This window comes from Neodiprion fabricii, chromosome 6 (genome assembly GCF_021155785.1).
Source record: "Neodiprion fabricii isolate iyNeoFabr1 chromosome 6, iyNeoFabr1.1, whole genome shotgun sequence".
Classification (NCBI taxonomy): Eukaryota; Metazoa; Arthropoda; class Insecta; order Hymenoptera; family Diprionidae; genus Neodiprion; species Neodiprion fabricii.
In genome coordinates, this window is record NC_060244.1 from 28783555 (window position 1) to 28800866 (window position 17312).

The 17312-nt window shown below is 36.7% G+C and overlaps 1 protein-coding gene across 2 annotated transcripts in view; it reads right to left on the reverse strand.

Moving 5' to 3' along the window:
* Positions 1 to 17312, reverse strand: part of LOC124185093 (formin-J-like) — an 88786-nt gene that overhangs the window by 61738 nt on the left and 9736 nt on the right. Inside the window, exons 1-2 of one of the 2 annotated variants that reach the window (XM_046575497.1) lie at positions 14796 to 14852; positions 9118 to 9369 (exon numbers count right to left, since the gene is read on the reverse strand). In XM_046575497.1, coding sequence (XP_046431453.1) covers positions 9118 to 9369; positions 14796 to 14816 — 273 coding nt within the window. In that variant the 5' untranslated portion in view covers positions 14817 to 14852. Of the gene's footprint in view, positions 1 to 9117; positions 9370 to 14795; positions 14853 to 17312 lie in introns of those variants that run through there. The other variant, XM_046575498.1, reaches the window with a different exon arrangement.

The following is a 17312-nucleotide window of genomic DNA, read 5'->3' on the forward strand; positions in this document are numbered from 1 at the left end:
GGTAATTCTATATACATAATGTATCGCAATCGTCGCCATATTGAGTATCTTGACTATTACATCCACCTGCATATAACGATACACGTTCTTGTATACCGGCCCATTACAGTATTATACACGTATTATATTCTGCTGCACTTACGCCAATAACGTGTCTTTACATCCCGCCCGTCAAATTATATTACACGATCATCGCTTTCTTGCAATAACGCTCCAAGAGTTTCAAAATTGCCGAATACACTTGGGCTCTTCGTCCTAGGAGAATCGAAAATAATAGAAAAAAAAACAAAGAAAATACGAGTTTGGCGTCAATTATTTTCTACCCGATAAGTTGAAAAATTTAATGCGCTGACAAATAATTTTTTTTAACGTCACTAATATACGCAAGTATGTATAATGTGTATACCAAATATTTGCTGGACATAAAGATCCGAGATTTATGTAATTATTATACACAACTCATATTATCGTCAAAGATATCAAGTTAAATCGTAATGTTTATACACACACACATATATATACATATATATATGTATATACATTAGATTGTCGGTCACGTGGAATGCGGCTGCTAAATTTAGGTTTTATCACCTTATATCCGTTGCAAGTATTTACGTACATTATACATATATCGTGCATATACACGCGTCTGTAAAATATAATATAATATATATACATATATATATATATATATATAGGTTGCACAGGTATGCCTGCAGCAGCTGATATTATACACAGGTATATAAAAAGCATAACCTCTATTATTTATACGTATATACATAAATAGCTACCATAATCTTGTACCTGCAGTGATATTGTATGTATATATTTATAAATACCTGGAGTTTTCTGTGAAACTCGCCACCCGCCGCTAGACAGACAACCGAAGCTTAGATATTTCTACTACCTGTGTATCAAGATTCTACGACGATGTCTTACAATTAGATTGGCTTTATGATTATTGAGCAGGAAAGTGCACGACGAAAAACGCGATCGCAATATTTTTCAGAATTTCTCGACCCAACGTATTTGAAGTATGATTTAAAAACTTGTGGTTAAAAAAACTCCACTTTCTAAAACATACAAGCTCGTTATTTTTACATTGATTAGAGATATTTCTGAGTTTTTACAGATTTTACAAACTCGAGTTTTTGTTTTTCAAGTTTTCTAATCATATCTAAGATAATTCTGTAAAAAATGGTATCGCATTTTTCGTCACGTAATTTCATGTGAGAAAATCATAAATCTAATCCGGGACATCGACGTGAAAGAATCGCGATCGAGGTGAGTTTGACAGAAAACTACCGACACAGTATCATTGCACAGGTCTGGAAGGTAGTTGGGTACGTGTCACAGGTATAAGATGAACAATCCCTACATACGATAGGTTTAAAAAGCCCCCAAAGAGGTTTAGTTACGATCGGACGATACAAATGCATTTACAGGTTCTTCTTCTTTCTCTTCTTCCTTCTCAGCTCCCTTAAAATACATTGCACAAAACTTGGACGAAATAAAATGAGAATTTTGCCTCCGCCGCATCGTCGGTGATAAACGAAGAAGAAGAAGAAGAAGAAGAAGAAGAAGAAGAAGAAGAAGACGGCGAGGGTTGACGACCCTTGCATAGTCACGACTTGGGATTTGGAGAAGAACGTGGGAGATGAAGGAGGGGGGGAGTGAAGGATAGAGATAAAAAGGTTCCAGGACCGAGTTATAATACTTCGGTCGAGAAATTTTCTATTATAACGAAAAACTGTGTGTTTACACGCATACACGTGCACATATACGTACATTAAACATGTACGTACGTATGCCTCTACGGTGGAGTATATACGAGGCTTTTACAGCTGCGGAGCGTAATTGCGTATAATGGCAGTATAACAAAACCGAAACTCGAGGAGGCCGAAAATGTTTCTATGATTTATTAAGCATCGGGCGTGGAGTTTCTGCCGAGGAATAACCTCCTCTTTCTACGGCATGGGGGCCAAATCTACGTAATACAAGCTTGTAAAACGAACATAAACCTGTACACGGCTACGGCTCGCCAGAGAATCGAGAGATTAAAATTTATATTTTCTATTTTCTGCACATTTCGCACCTAACATAACCGAAAAATACGATATGGGAATGATATTGCAAAGCTTGTTTGTATTCGATAATCGATTCGCGAACAGAAAATAAATAATTAATCACGATTCGTAAAAATTCGAACAATTGTGCTGAAATTATTTTTCTTTTTCTTTTTTGTTATACGTCTACTTTAATGGTACGTCAAATTTTATTCGACACCGGATAGATCCTCGAATTCCCGTTTGAAATTTTTTCAATTTTCGAAAAAAAATTAATCCACAACACGTATATCGGATCAACAGAATATCGCATTTAGTATTTCCACATAACGTTCCGAAACCTCGACTTTTGACCATCTCTATCTTCAAGAAACATCAAATTCAATCCGACGTGACACGTGTACATATATGCGTGTGTGTGCGTGCGTGTAAAATCGAATACTCCGTACTCCCAAGAGTGATATCAGGTATTATAAACGCTGCGCTGCGAAGTTAATATTGTATTTTCTAGTGAGCAATTCTCGTGTGACCGGTTTGTATCGGATTACGTACAATGACCAATAATAACAAAAATGGACAGTCCGACGATGTTAATACACTCCGTTCGTCGCTGCTGCTGCAGCAGCACACAAGGCAGAACCAGCGAGGCTGGCCTTCCTTTCAACGGACCACCTCTCCACAGTTTTTCTCTCAACTTGCCAGTTCTCTCGTAGTATACATACTCGCGGCACCGGCGGCAATAAATAAATGCATACGCACACGTATGTGTTACATGGCTGGTAGATGATGCGTTATACGTATGTACGTACACGCGTGTTTGGTATCGACGCAAGAAAAAGCCGGAGAGATAGAGATAGAGAAAGAGAAAGAGAAGAGAAAGATATGCGTTAAACTTGCACACATTTTTACATGCATATGTTACATATATATATATATATATATATACACGTCGTTATATACCCGGTGTCCCGATATTACAAATAATCGTACAATACGATAATTATACACCTATGGTTTTTATCGATCTGTTAGATTCGTGTTTGTTATTCTCAACTTTCACATATAATCAAGAAAGTTTATGTAAATGCCTGTTCTTTACGCGTACGTACTAACGGTGGGTGAAAAAATTATGTGTATATTGAATATACAGAATAATTAAGGAACGGGTGACAAAAATTAATTTAATTATACTACGTGAAAAAAAAGGGGAAAAAATATATATTTTCTTTTTTATCGATGATAAAAATTTATCGCTAGTCATCACCGTTTTCACCCGTATTATTGTACCGAATTATTTTTTGCACCAATTTGCAAGTCCACATAATATATGTATATAATTTGTACAAACCGATCACCGGGTATAGAGACTGGATACTAACCCATAAACACATTCAACCGGCAAGTATATAAAATAAGCTTTCACACCGCGACTAGTAGAAGATGAGGAAAAGAAGAAGAAGGATGAGGAAGAGGAGGAGGAGGAAGAGGAGGAGGAAAACGAACACGCATACATGCCGAAGAATGAGCGGCAACAGAAACGAGGCACACACGGCGGGTGCTTTTATATAATATAATGTAACATGTGCACACACACATACGTACCATGCTGTCTATGTAAATTTATGTAAATTGAAGCGCATATAAGTCAAAGCCATCGCGTAAGTAATATAATCCATTCGATTTAATAATTTCATACGTGATCGATGTTGTTGTTGTTGTTGTTGTTATTTTAATTATTATTGTACGCGATATCGACTTTTCTTTATTAATTATTGATGTTTTAACATAATAATCGACGTTACAATTACGATCAAAAAAATTGGCACATCGCGGGAAAGGAGGCCGTAAAATGAATTATACATTATTACACGCATTACCGTGAATAAATAAATTTCCGCTGCAACTAACCCGGCCCTGCATCGAGTTACACACGCTATATTATACGCAACATGTGCGTGTGTGCGTGTATAACACGATATACGTGTAGTATATGTACGAGAGTTATTTAAGCGCGGAGGATTGAACGCCGAAAATAAAACGGAAATGCCTCTGACTACGTATATATATACATATGTGTACAATCATACATACATACATATGCTATGTAACACCCAATATCTATCTATATATATATATATGTATGTATATGGTGAAATAGAAGGATTGAAATGCGGCAAATTTTAAGCCCTGCGAATGCCGGAGAATTTTGTGCGACTAAATTGGATTTGTTGGTAGTTTTTCTTTCTTTTTTTTTTTCTATTTTTTTTTCAATGTAGTTACCCGTAGCGTTATTATACATTAAAAATGTAACCCACGTTCAACTGTTCAGCAAATAAATTTCTACCATTATATTACGGACCGGTATGATTTCTTTTCCAGGTAAACAATAACCGTCGTACAATTATGCGAGTGTGAAAATAACGTGCAAAAATATGTTGTACCGATGTTGTTATTATTATTAATAATACAGGTATGGTAATCACGTTCAACAACAAGTCGTGCGTTCGTATATCGATAAAAAGCAAGAAAGAAAGAAAGAAAGAAAGAAAAAAAAAAGAAAGAAAGAGAGAGTGAGAGAGAGAGAGGGAAGATATTAAAAAATTTACCCTCGATTTTATATACATTACACGTGTATATATTTTTTTTTCTTTAAAGTCTGCTCAAGTATTTGTACAATACCTAATCCAATTTTATCGGGCTTGCGAAAAACAAGGTTACGCTTGTTTATGGATTTATATACGCGTTTGTAGTACAGAGACGTATACATATACATGGTATAATAATTACGAAACGGCAACAATTTATTCCGCGAGACCTTGCAGCAGTAGCAGCAGCAGCAGCAGCAGGCGCCGCTAAAGCACAAGTTTCTCTAAGCAACATCAACGTTACATTCGTTTCGTATAAAATTTTTCAACGTTGGGCAATTGAACGAACGATCGAAACCAAGCAAAGTTTAAAGGGATGATTGCGTATACACGGTTGTTTGAAACGTGTGTTGAAAAAAGAATTAGAATTAATTATAGCGTATAACAATAGCGTAGACGGAACTTGAGTCGAAAGTCGACTTCTGAAGTAACATGATTTAGGCATTAAAACGCACATCTTACATCTACGTACGTATGTACATAACATAATATCGTAATGTAAATTAGAACCGTGACACAGCGGGTTATCACGTTCGCGTTATTAAACATCTCGAGCAGGCGGAATATAATACAATACGATAGCGTAGTGGGAATGCATGTTATATTAACGAATGTGTGCGATAGCATGGGCTCGAAAATCGCGACAAAGCGTTACAACTGTGAATAGAAATGAAAATAAATGAAAGAAAAATGTAAAAAAAATACCGGGTGAGACAGGAATAGGGAGAAATTTCGAAGTATGAGATATGAAAGAAAGAAAGAAAGATAAAATCGGGAAATAACAAAAATGGCAGGAAAAAGTACACGTCTTATTGCGCGCGATGCAGGGATAAGTGAGTATTGTTGTTATTATTATGGCTACCAACCGACGACGAATAAAATTCCGAGGCATTTCCGAGAGGTCGAGAGCGCTGCAGCGATTGGTAATATTCGTTGACGGTAAAACAATTCCAACCATTCTTCTTAAATCGAATTCATTTACTTCGATACGTACACACATACACGCGTGTATTCCTCCCCCCACCCACGGCTATGTTAATTCCGTTTCTTTTTGCTTTTTTTCCTCCCCCCTTACTTCCTTTTATTTCACGATTCGAAGAATCAAGGAAATAATGTATGAGATATAGTTAAATGTGACACGTAATGACAATATAGGCCGTTGCATGCGGAGGGGAAAGTCGCTACGAGAGAAATTCGTCATCAATCACGAATTCGATTTAATTCGAGAATACGATGTATTAAAAAAAACACGCGATATTAATATTATACATATATGTATATACACATGCATGTAATAAAATATATCTGCCGGAGTTGAAAGTATGAAAAACAAAAGGCGAATCCAGTGAGAAAAAAAACAAGATTCTTCATTTATTTAGCATATATACGACTCGAGAGCTCTCTGCGCAAGTGAAATAAATTCAATCGGTTTAAGCGAATAACCTTGTGCATAAACAAAATAAAAAAAAAAAAAGTATCACCCGCCTGCATGTACTGAAAATTTTTCTTCGTTCGTTGGGTTAAAAAATTCATCGACACGAATTCAACCGAATGTGAAAATCGTACCAACTTTTCGTGTATAATCTCAAGACATTTTTCTTCGAAATATTGTTCCCGGTTTCGCGACGATAAATATTTTGCAATCTCGCAACTTTGATCCTCTGTTTCGTTTCGCGAATACCCCTTGAACGAACAAGGAAGAAATAAAAAAAAAAAAATGTTATTCGAGGAAAATAAAGAAAAAATATAAAAAAAAAAAAAAAAAAGATATCAACAAATTTGTTACACGTTGTGCATTGTTGTTACACCGCCAACGCGCATGCGCGTGTGAGAATAACAAGACCGATACGCAAGTCACGCAACGGGCAACGAGAGAGAGAGAGAACATTAAACAACGTCTAAATAGAATTGAAATAACGGGTCCGCGTCCCTAACTTTTCTCCTTTCCTTCCATTTTTCCCCTCCGGTGTTTCACCCCTGTTGCCTCGCGGATCCCGGCAAAGCTCGAACCCTAATGTTATCATGTGAGGGTTAGCAATATTCTCTTTGCCTTCGCACACAGGTAAGGTAAAAAGTGAGCCTTCGTTGCTCGCTCGCGATCGCTATAAGCGTAAACCCGAAGCTTCTGCTGCTGCCTGCAGCCTACCGAAACCCGTCTAACGGGTGACTCCGAGACGTATTATCTCTATTATACGATAGTCACGTTATCGCGGACAAATTCAATTCACACGATAAATTCTCTACGTATACGCGCACACGCACACACACACATATATAAACCACGGATCCCATTTTCCAAGGTTTTTATCTTTTCTTTCTTTTTTCTTTTCGGCGCGGCGATCCGTCGTACGATTGGTTTACCTTTTATAGCTATTGATTGATGAATTTTTTTTTTCGTACTTTGTGTTTTTGCACAGTCTCGCAAAACGGATATAACGAAATTGCATTAATTTTTTTGTCAACTGACAGATAATAATGTGTGTACGTATAGTTTAATAAATCGATTGTGCATTGGTTACGCGTGTAGCGATAATAATAATAATACCATTAAAAGATTGTGCGAAATAAAGACAATTGATTGATTGATCGATTGAAATTTTGCTATTATACTAGAATCGAAATATACGATATTAATTGTTTGTAAAAGTGTATATAAGTATATAACAAAAATGATTTTCCCGTGTTAGCGATAACTGTATTTATACACATCATATATCAATATATACCGTATAATATAATCACGCAGAAGATTAACTTTGATTATTTTCCACCGTGTGGAATAATGTGTGATTCTGTCGGGTAATTTCAAGCTGCAAATATTACCGATACCTATCGATTAATTGACGTTGAAAAATCTGCAGGTTAAGAATATTTGTCCGTAAAAAGAAGAAACGAAGAAACGTCGAATAATTTTTAAACACCCTGTACGTATCGCGTGTGATACACTGTGCTGTATATATCCCTCTTTCTCCTTTCTCCCCCCTCGCCTTACTCTCATTTCCTTTACTTCGTCTAGCTCTCGTCCTCTCTCTCTCTCTCTCTCTCTCTCCCTCGCGCTTTTGAGTAAAACTCGGTCCAAACAACACAACCCACATCGAAAGGCTCCTCTGTAGCCAACCAGACAACCAGCCTCCCTCTCGTCGAAAATCTGCAAACTGCCTCCCTCCCCAACCCTCCTATACATTATATTATTATACGTATAACAGTCACCCCGAAATTCGTTCCACCGAGCGAAAACCGTGAAAATAGAAAAACAAATCTAATATACCTGTTGAAAAAGTATAATACTTTCACCCGAAGAAGAGAATAAAAAAAAACTGCAAAGATTTTTCCAAGTAATCGTTTCAAACATTGCAGACGAAAACATTTTACAATATTGCGGATAAGAAAAAAAAAAAAAAAAAAAAAAAAAAAAATTGAGAGGGACGGAGAGAGAATGCGAGAACCTTCCAACTTTACGTACCTCCGACGAATTTAATCTTCTCAACATTTTATTGTTCGTTAAATATTTTTCTTTACCATGCTGTGTAAATAACTTTGAAAATTCCGATAATCCCCTCCCCCCCCCCCCCCCAAATTTTTGTCGAAGGAAACTTTAAAAACAAAAAAAAAAAAAAATGAATTTCCTCACCAAATTCCGAATGAACAAATATTATACAATATGTAGATAAGTATATTATATCCACGATTCGTGTAATAAAATTCATCAATCGCTGTAACGAACGTTATTAAAAATAAAAAGTGTTCCTTGAACTTTCACCCTTTCCTTGCAGTATGCGTAAGTACATTTAGCGCAAAAATAAAAATCCAACACTAAACAAACACACACATCCATGTAAGACGCGGGATAATCAAACTCGGCGTCATTCGATCAATCCGCACGGAATTGGATTAAAAACTTCGATCATCGGCCAAGACTCCTCGACGTACCCTTTGTCGCTCTAACCATCTATCTATATAAATTACACACGGGTATATAAATGCATGTATTGCACCTCGCCATCCTTCACGTACGTACATACGTGTATATATATTACCTACATGCATATCCTCCACTCTGGAATATGTATCCCCCCCTTCCCTGAAATCCTCTCAAAAGTCCGTTGAACCGAGTGCAGATTTTCTATAAGCTCAGGTACTTTTTTGGCAATAATACTTATTTTATTTTATATCTATCGCTATGGAGAAGCAATCTTGTAGGCGTTAATACGTTTATTGAGAAGAAAAATCATAAATTTGTTTGTTTGATTGTTCTCCTTTTTCTTGTTGCACGATAATTTTACACATGTATTAAAATTAATTGGATATTCTTCACGAAATGAGGTTTCGAGAAGAGATTGGTAATGAAAAAAAAAAAAAATAAATAAAATAAAATAAAATAAAACAAGGAAGGACAACGAACTCACCTCTCCGTGAGTATCTCTGCGTCCGTCTGGAGTATTTTCCGGTAGAAAATATAGTCTGAGCGAAGCGAGAGGCTGATTAGGACCCCGACTATCGAGCCACAATAGCTGCAGCTCGCCGATGCTAACCAAGTCAGCATCGTTCCAAAGTTTGGTTAGGAAGAAATTTCCCAAACGAAGCACACGACCGTCGCCGATCCTCACTGCTTTGTAGAATGTGTAAGGTCCGTGGCTAAAGCACGCACCGCCGAGGAGCTGAAAACAATTTCACATTTGTTAGAGGAAATTATTAACATTTAGATATCGAGATGGATGTATGATATAGGTATAATAATAATAATAACAATAACAATAATAAAATGAAACGGTTGATTTTATTTCTTCTTCTTTCCTTTTTAACTTTTCTTTACAATCAACCGACGCAGATTACGATGACTAATCGCAAATTTTAAACGTGTAATTACGATCTGTCAAAGTATAATAAAAGAAATGAAAACAATAATTGATCAAACAGCAGGCAACGTTAGATCGCATCGACGGAATTAGAAGAGAGATCTGAAAATAAAACTTTTTGTTGGCTATCATCTCGTTGCCAGGTTTTTTTTTTTTTTTTTAAACATTATACTATACATAATTGGAGTGCGCGGAGAAGAACGGTCGGCAAATGATTGAGAAAATAATTTCGAATTTAACGTTCAAGTAAACGACGACAGAACGAACGTAAGAACAAGCGTAGACAAAGTCACTAATAATAAATGGATGAATGAATAAATAATTAAATAAGGAAATAAAATAAAATATTTGTTAATAGATATATTTGATTTACCGATAAAATATAATTAAACGAACAAACAACCGCAGCGTGTCGCGATACGTATTTATTTGATTAATAAAAATACCTCGAACAACAATGTAACAAGAAGTAAATCGAAGGATTGAAGAAAAATTTCGACAAATCGTCCAGGCGGGTAATATTCCCGCGTATTGAACGATTAGAAGAATATACACCTACATGAGTATAACAATAGTAATAATAAAAACAACGATATAAAAATCGTGTTAATATAATCGATTAAAAATCCATCGACACAATTTTTTTCCTCCTTTCTCAAAATGTTGTATTTCATCCTGCGTGAGCATTGCGTACTCGACGATGTTATACCGCGTTGCGCATATACGTATTGTATAAGATTATAGGTGTGCTGTATATATCACGCCGAAACGTGTAATTCCAGTTCACTGCATCGATATAATAAAATTGATTGGCTTTGCGTCGAGAGGCAGCCGATTGCGATGAAACAAAGCGTGACTCAAAAGGAAAGTTTATCGTATCGTGTCAGAACCACGCCAACCAACTATATACCTCACTGTACAAGACAAAGTACACCAGCGATTGAAAATAATACACATACACATACACACACATATATATATAGTACGTCAATATAATATATAGTATATTGTAATATTATATATACTGTGGCAAATTGCGCACCGCCGTAAACCGCAAAAACAACACAATACCGGGCAATGAGAAATAAGAACGAAATTGAAGTGAGAAGAGGAAAACCAAGAGTAACGCGAAACAAAAATAAATTTAAAAAAATAACGTCGGGACAACGTACATGTATGTAAAATGAAGAGGGAGTGGGGGTAAAAATTGAATCAGCGAGATTCCTCGAAATATCGCAAATAAATATCTGTGTAAACATTTGCAATCGAACGCGACCGCGATACGTAATATAATAATAACTCAACTATTAATAATAATGACAGTAATGGTAACAAAGATAATCGCAAATAATGGGAAGAAATTCCTGAGAAACGTGCAGCAGATTGATCGACTGTCACCATGTGTACATAATACGTCCATTATTATTTTTGTTGTTGTTGTTGCTGTTGTTGTTACACGTGTATGTGTATAATGTATAATGTACTCGGATGTAAGGATGTAACAGGCATGTGTGTGGATGAAAATGAAATGAGGGAGTGACAATTGAATACCGGTTCTAAGGTGGTGGCGTTGCTGCTGCTGCTGGCATGGCTCCTCTCCTATCCTATCCTCTCCTCTCCTCTCCTCTCCTCTCCCTTCCTCTCGACTCCTCGGCTATCTTGAAGCCCCGTGCATTCGAGTTCTCGGCCGTTTGCTTACACGGCGCGCGGGATTTTAAGTAAGTATGTGCGTACGTGTGTGTGTGTGTGCATTGATTTTTAAGTGGCTCTTACATGCACGAATGCTTACTTAAAACAAGGCTTATCTGCATAGAAAACTCCTCGATGGAAGATATAATGAGATAGAAAGAGAGAATAATTGGTGTTTGAATAAACGAAAATGGTGAAACAATACTCAAATCTTTATAATCCATGCCCGTGTTAGTTTGTTCTTTGTTTTTTCCTCTTCTTAAAACAAACGATCGCAATGAAAATAAAAATAACAATGACGATGACGATGATGATGATAACCACAACAACAACAATTTTTACACGTATAATACAAAATATATCCCAACGGAAATTAAATTCGAGATATTTATCAACTGCAAAAGCGTCGAGAAAGAGTAATTGCATGTATTTTAATTGCAATGCCAATTTCAATGCCGGAAATTATATTTTCTACGTACGTACGCTGTAAAGTAATTAAGAGTCCGTCGTTATCGTACATATATCGCCTGCAATACGCACACGTGCAACAACTTTTATGACACTGCGCTATTTATAAATAATCAATTATAATTATACGTATGCACGTATAACGAACGTGTGAGAAAAACTCGGGTTTTTAGACCACTGATGGTGTGATTCTCGCCATTTATTGCTGGAGAAATTTTCATTTCCACTTTTTTTTTTTCATTCCTTATGTACGATGTACACGTAATATAGATATACATGTTGCAGTATCGTGTATTTACGCGTCAGGTGAACGTTGAGAAATATAAAAAAAAAAATCAAGAAAAACCAAAGGAAGGTAAAAATATTCAAACCACGTTTAGAAAGATGTTCAATTAATTAAGTGAACAATCGTATCAATTATTGGCAGTAAATTTCACATTCGAAATTTGTTCATTGTATTTTGTACGAGTTTGAAAATAATTATTTAAATATATCTATTCGGCGCAAGACGTACAATAATCTATAGATATTCGTATAATAACATCATTCTTTGACCTCGTTTTCTAACCCGACTGTACATCATATCCCCCCCCCTCGCGCCCCTTCACCTCTTCCGACCCCGCTCGACTCGATCCATCCATGCTTTGCAACGATTTTGCCATTTCTTCTTCTTTTGCTAATATTCGCGCCATATTCAGGCCTCGGGCACGATTTGAAATTCAACAAATTGTTTTTTTCCCCCATTCTTTGCATTTGGTTTTTTTGTCTTATTATTCTCACTGTTTTCAAGGTTACTGTAACGTATCTAATATCACATTCCTCGTCGTCACAATTTTTCCAATACATTAAATCATTATCATTTATACCGACAGATGGGTCATAGTATCGTACGTACAAAGATTGTAATTGTAGAATTCAAAGTCAAGTAGCAGCGTCGATAACGGTAAAAAATTACAAAAACAATAGAGGAAAACTTGAGCCGGAATTGTGTAATTGAATAAATGTAAGTATACCGATTGTTAGATGCGAACCGCTGAAACAACTGCATAGTCGACGAGAAACATAATCAAATGAGAACCACTTTCATAACTATTTCCAATGTCTTGAAGAGTGGGTGTACAGTCAGCGCAAAGAAGTGCGACGATGGAGGGAAAATAAGGAGAAAAAGAAAATTTGAAAAAATTAAAAAACAAAGACACGCGCACCCGTCCGCGTATAAATATATGTATGTAGATAATATTCCCCCGAACACATACCGCCGACATTAGTATTTATGGCGTCAATCTTCATTTTACCTCCCCCCCCACCTGAGTCTCTCCGCGACTGCTTTTAGTTCTCCCTCCTCCTCCTCCGCCGCCAACGACTCGAACGTTTTCTACCTACTTCGTTGTGTTTTGTGTTCATGCGCAATGTCGTGGAACCACGCTCTTTTCACTGTGTCGAATCTAACCCACATAGACGTATTTTATAATTTACACACACCTAATCGTTTAATCTGTACAATACGAGTATACGATTCTATTTCCATATGTAACACATAATACACTTCACGAAATAATAATTATAATAATGACAATGATGACAGTAATAATAACAACAACAACAACGAGATACGTATCAACGTAAAGCGAGTACACGATGGAGGAAGAAAATAAAATATAAAAATAAATGAAAAGAAAACAAACAAACAGACAGTATGTAAGAAAAAGAGGAATTGTATCTTGTATAGGGATAATATTACATGTCGGGTTGTGCATGTGTGGATACGACAAAGATAAATTAGTAATTACAGAATAATAAGTATTCGGTTATTCTTTATTTAACCCTGATGTTGGCTGCACTGTACCTATATGCATAGGGTGTAGATATAATGACAATAATATAGATCGTTCAAAAGCGTAATCGTCATTTATCTAATTTCCCCCATTCAGCCAGCAAGCAAGCAAGCAAGCAAGCAAGCCTGCCAGCAGAACGGCAGACCAGCAACAGCGGCAGCCGTATACATATAAGACAAGTTGAACGAGCAGTAGAAAAAACGAACAACACGCCGACTCGGTGTGTTATGCATATGCCAGAGTAAACAGACAGGCACGTATACACGCGAATGCTGTATACAACAGGTACAAAAATGATTATAAACGTCGGCGGATAAGTTAAATTTTACGTTATCAATATGTATGAAACATTCGAAGGGAAAAGAAGATTAGAAAAAAAAGAAAGAAAGAAATTGATAACGTCCGAACAATCACGCAAGTACACCTGTATTATATATAAATGTAACGTATTGCATAGGAGGTCTAAAAATGTCGAGAGAAGTTTAGAAATTATCGTACCGTACGCCGCTGCGTCGGTTGAGCGTGTGTAGGAAGAATAGGAGAGTTATATAAATACGCAGTGTATGGAAGAATGAGGAAAACGAACACGTATGCATATGTAGATATAAAATACAAACAAATATTTGTTGAGAAGTTCAAGATTCATTACTCATTGACATTGTCGCTGTTGTTGTCATTGTTATCATCGTCATTATCTTTATAATCGATATAGTTCACGGCGAACCAACAACTTTGCCCTCCTTATCTGCCTTATTGTGCGGCCCTGTTGCACGAGTAATCCTATAATCCGTTGTCCTATGTACGACTATATAACACAAACACTAAAACATACCGTACGCGTACAACACGTACATACAAGTGTAATAATAACACGCGAGTTTGTCAAATTTCCTTCTCACTTCACACTTTCCAATACCACGCAAACAAACACACACACGCACACGCACACGATACTTCACCTTCGTTTCTCCGACAATCAGTCTCCGTGTGATTCCTCCGTTTCATCTTTATCTTCAACACCTTTTACCCATGCACGTACAACGCATGCAATTTTTACATTACGTACGTAACATACGCGACATACGGCAACTTCAAGTTATAGATTAGGTTAGGTTTAAACGAGCACACGGCTACGCGCAGCATCGTCACGTGAGTCGGACAAAGAAGATAGATAAATTACGAACGAGTGTCAGCGTGTGCGCGCATCGTAGAAACATTATACCTACATACACGTACATGTGCACACGATAGATGCATTCATATTGCGCTAGTCACCGTTCTCTCTCTCTCTCTCTCTCTCTCATCCTCGTCGTTGCACACGTGCGCTGCACGAGCACCAGCCAACCACACGGCGTTTCGTTAGCTTCGCGCGCATTTTATATCTCTCTCGCAGAGTTACGCTAGCGATCTCAGAGAGGTTCGGGATTGACGGTAAGAGTGGGGGTGGATCGAGAGAGAGAGAGGGCGGGAGGGAGGGTATCGAGGGGAAGTCGCCGCGCGCATGATCCTTGCACACGTCTCTACGCATCTATGCGTGTAGACGTCGCACACAAGGACAGTCGCGTGCGTGCAAAGACGTATTACAATAATATGCGTACGCATACATTTAGCATGATCTGTCGTTAGGTGGGGAGATTCATTTGACTCGGGTAGAAACGAAGAGATATGCCTGTAATAATAACGTTAATAACGTTGATAAAAATAATAACAATAAAAACAACAACAACAACAACAATAATAATAATAATACGCAGGTACACGCTGACTCTTATGCATACGACTTGTGCATAGATTTACACGGTTGATTCGTCAGCGGCATAAAATCATCGTTGTCGTCATTGCATTACTATTACTATTACTATTATCAACATTATTATCATTATTATTATTAATACTGTTAATAGTATTATATTACGTGTGTATACCTATTATTATATTATACGAATACGCACGTAACAACAATAACTTGACCTCCCTTCATACGTATACATATATATTGTATGTACAATGTGTGTATATTTCACAAGTCCTCGCGACGCGCATATGAAATTTCAGCAATATATGTGTATCATACGTGAATATATACACGTACAATACCTATCCTACGTATTATATAAATATAGACACACACACACACATGTATATGCGTGCGCGCGTGTATAATAATACGTATGCGGAACATAAAGGATGAAAACGAATTCAAGATCGATCGTGACGCGTATATAAATCACATCGCGCTTTTTTCAGCAGAATCGCAAATATAACAATTATTCTCTCTCTCTCTTTCGACTAATAACAGTCGGTGATAAATACGGTATAACATGTATACCAACATATACCCATATACATATACGTAGGTATATATGAATAGTCGAAAGAGAGAGAGAGCATAATGATAGATGAAAATAAAATGATACATTTTTTTTCTGCAAGTGTGTAATGATGACACAAAAGAGAGGAAGAAAAAAATAATAATTACATGCGCCGCACTGCATGACGAGTAAAAAAAAAATAGGTAAAAGAGGGAAACCAATGGTGGTAGAGAAAAACAACAACAGCAACGGCGTAAAACAATCAACAGAGAATTGTTATTTTTTTTTTTTTCTATCTCTTATTTTTTTCTCTCTCGCCATCGATCGTGGGAATGAATGAATACGGAGGGGGAGAATTCAGCTTCGGCTTGGTTGCCGGTGCAATTATAAGGAGAGAGGAAGTCAACACACAAGTTTGAGAAATGAAAATAGTAATTAAATCACGATTCCAATTAGGAGGAGCAGCCCCGTTCTACGGTGTTATATATTATATATCCGTGTCTGTACCTATAACCGAGATGGATCAAGTGAAGAAGAGAGAGAGAGAGAGAGAGATGCCTTACCAACGTATATTCAACATAGCATAGGTACGTATCTCCTGCTTTTTCACGCTGCGTATAACACGCTATAGTAAAAATTTATGTATTATATATAATACACGTATTGCCAAGGTGTAATGACGTATAAATTGACGTATGTATAAATTGGCGAAACGAGCGATTCATTGCGCGCTCTTTTCTTACAAGCGCCCTCGTCCATTTATTCACCCGTATCAATTTTATACACACACTTGCGCACGCTTATACACCCATCCGTCTATATTTCCAACCTGCGCCGATCTTTCGCGATACATACATGAATATATATATATATGAGATATTAAGCGATTTTACAAGCGTACATTTACTCGTATATTTGTTTACCTGATGCGTAAGTACGTACACGTATGAATACGCAACGGGCGCAGGGTTTGTCCATACGTATGTAGGTTTATATGAAGAAGAATATTAACGAAACAATAACAACAATTATGCCGCAGCTGCAGATGCGCGAATTACTTTTATACCTGCTCTGCTACAGTCGTCAGTTCGCAATAATAATTCTATGCAGCTGCAGCGGGGCACAAGTATAATATGACAATTAACAATATACGCACATACGATCGTGTCAATCCGCACACTTGTATAATGTACGTATAATACTATAAGAATATAGTTTGTATATACAACACATCCGCATCATCGATGATTTGTGCGATCGACGAACAAAGAAACAGTAAATCTTTAGCAAGGATCGATCGATACTGGCCCAAGATTTTAATGCTACTTGTTATACACGTATGTATTTACGTACTTTATATATTACGTACTTTATTATATATATATAATAAATATATATATATATAATTCTTCAAAACGAGTGTGATAAGAAAATAATAGAC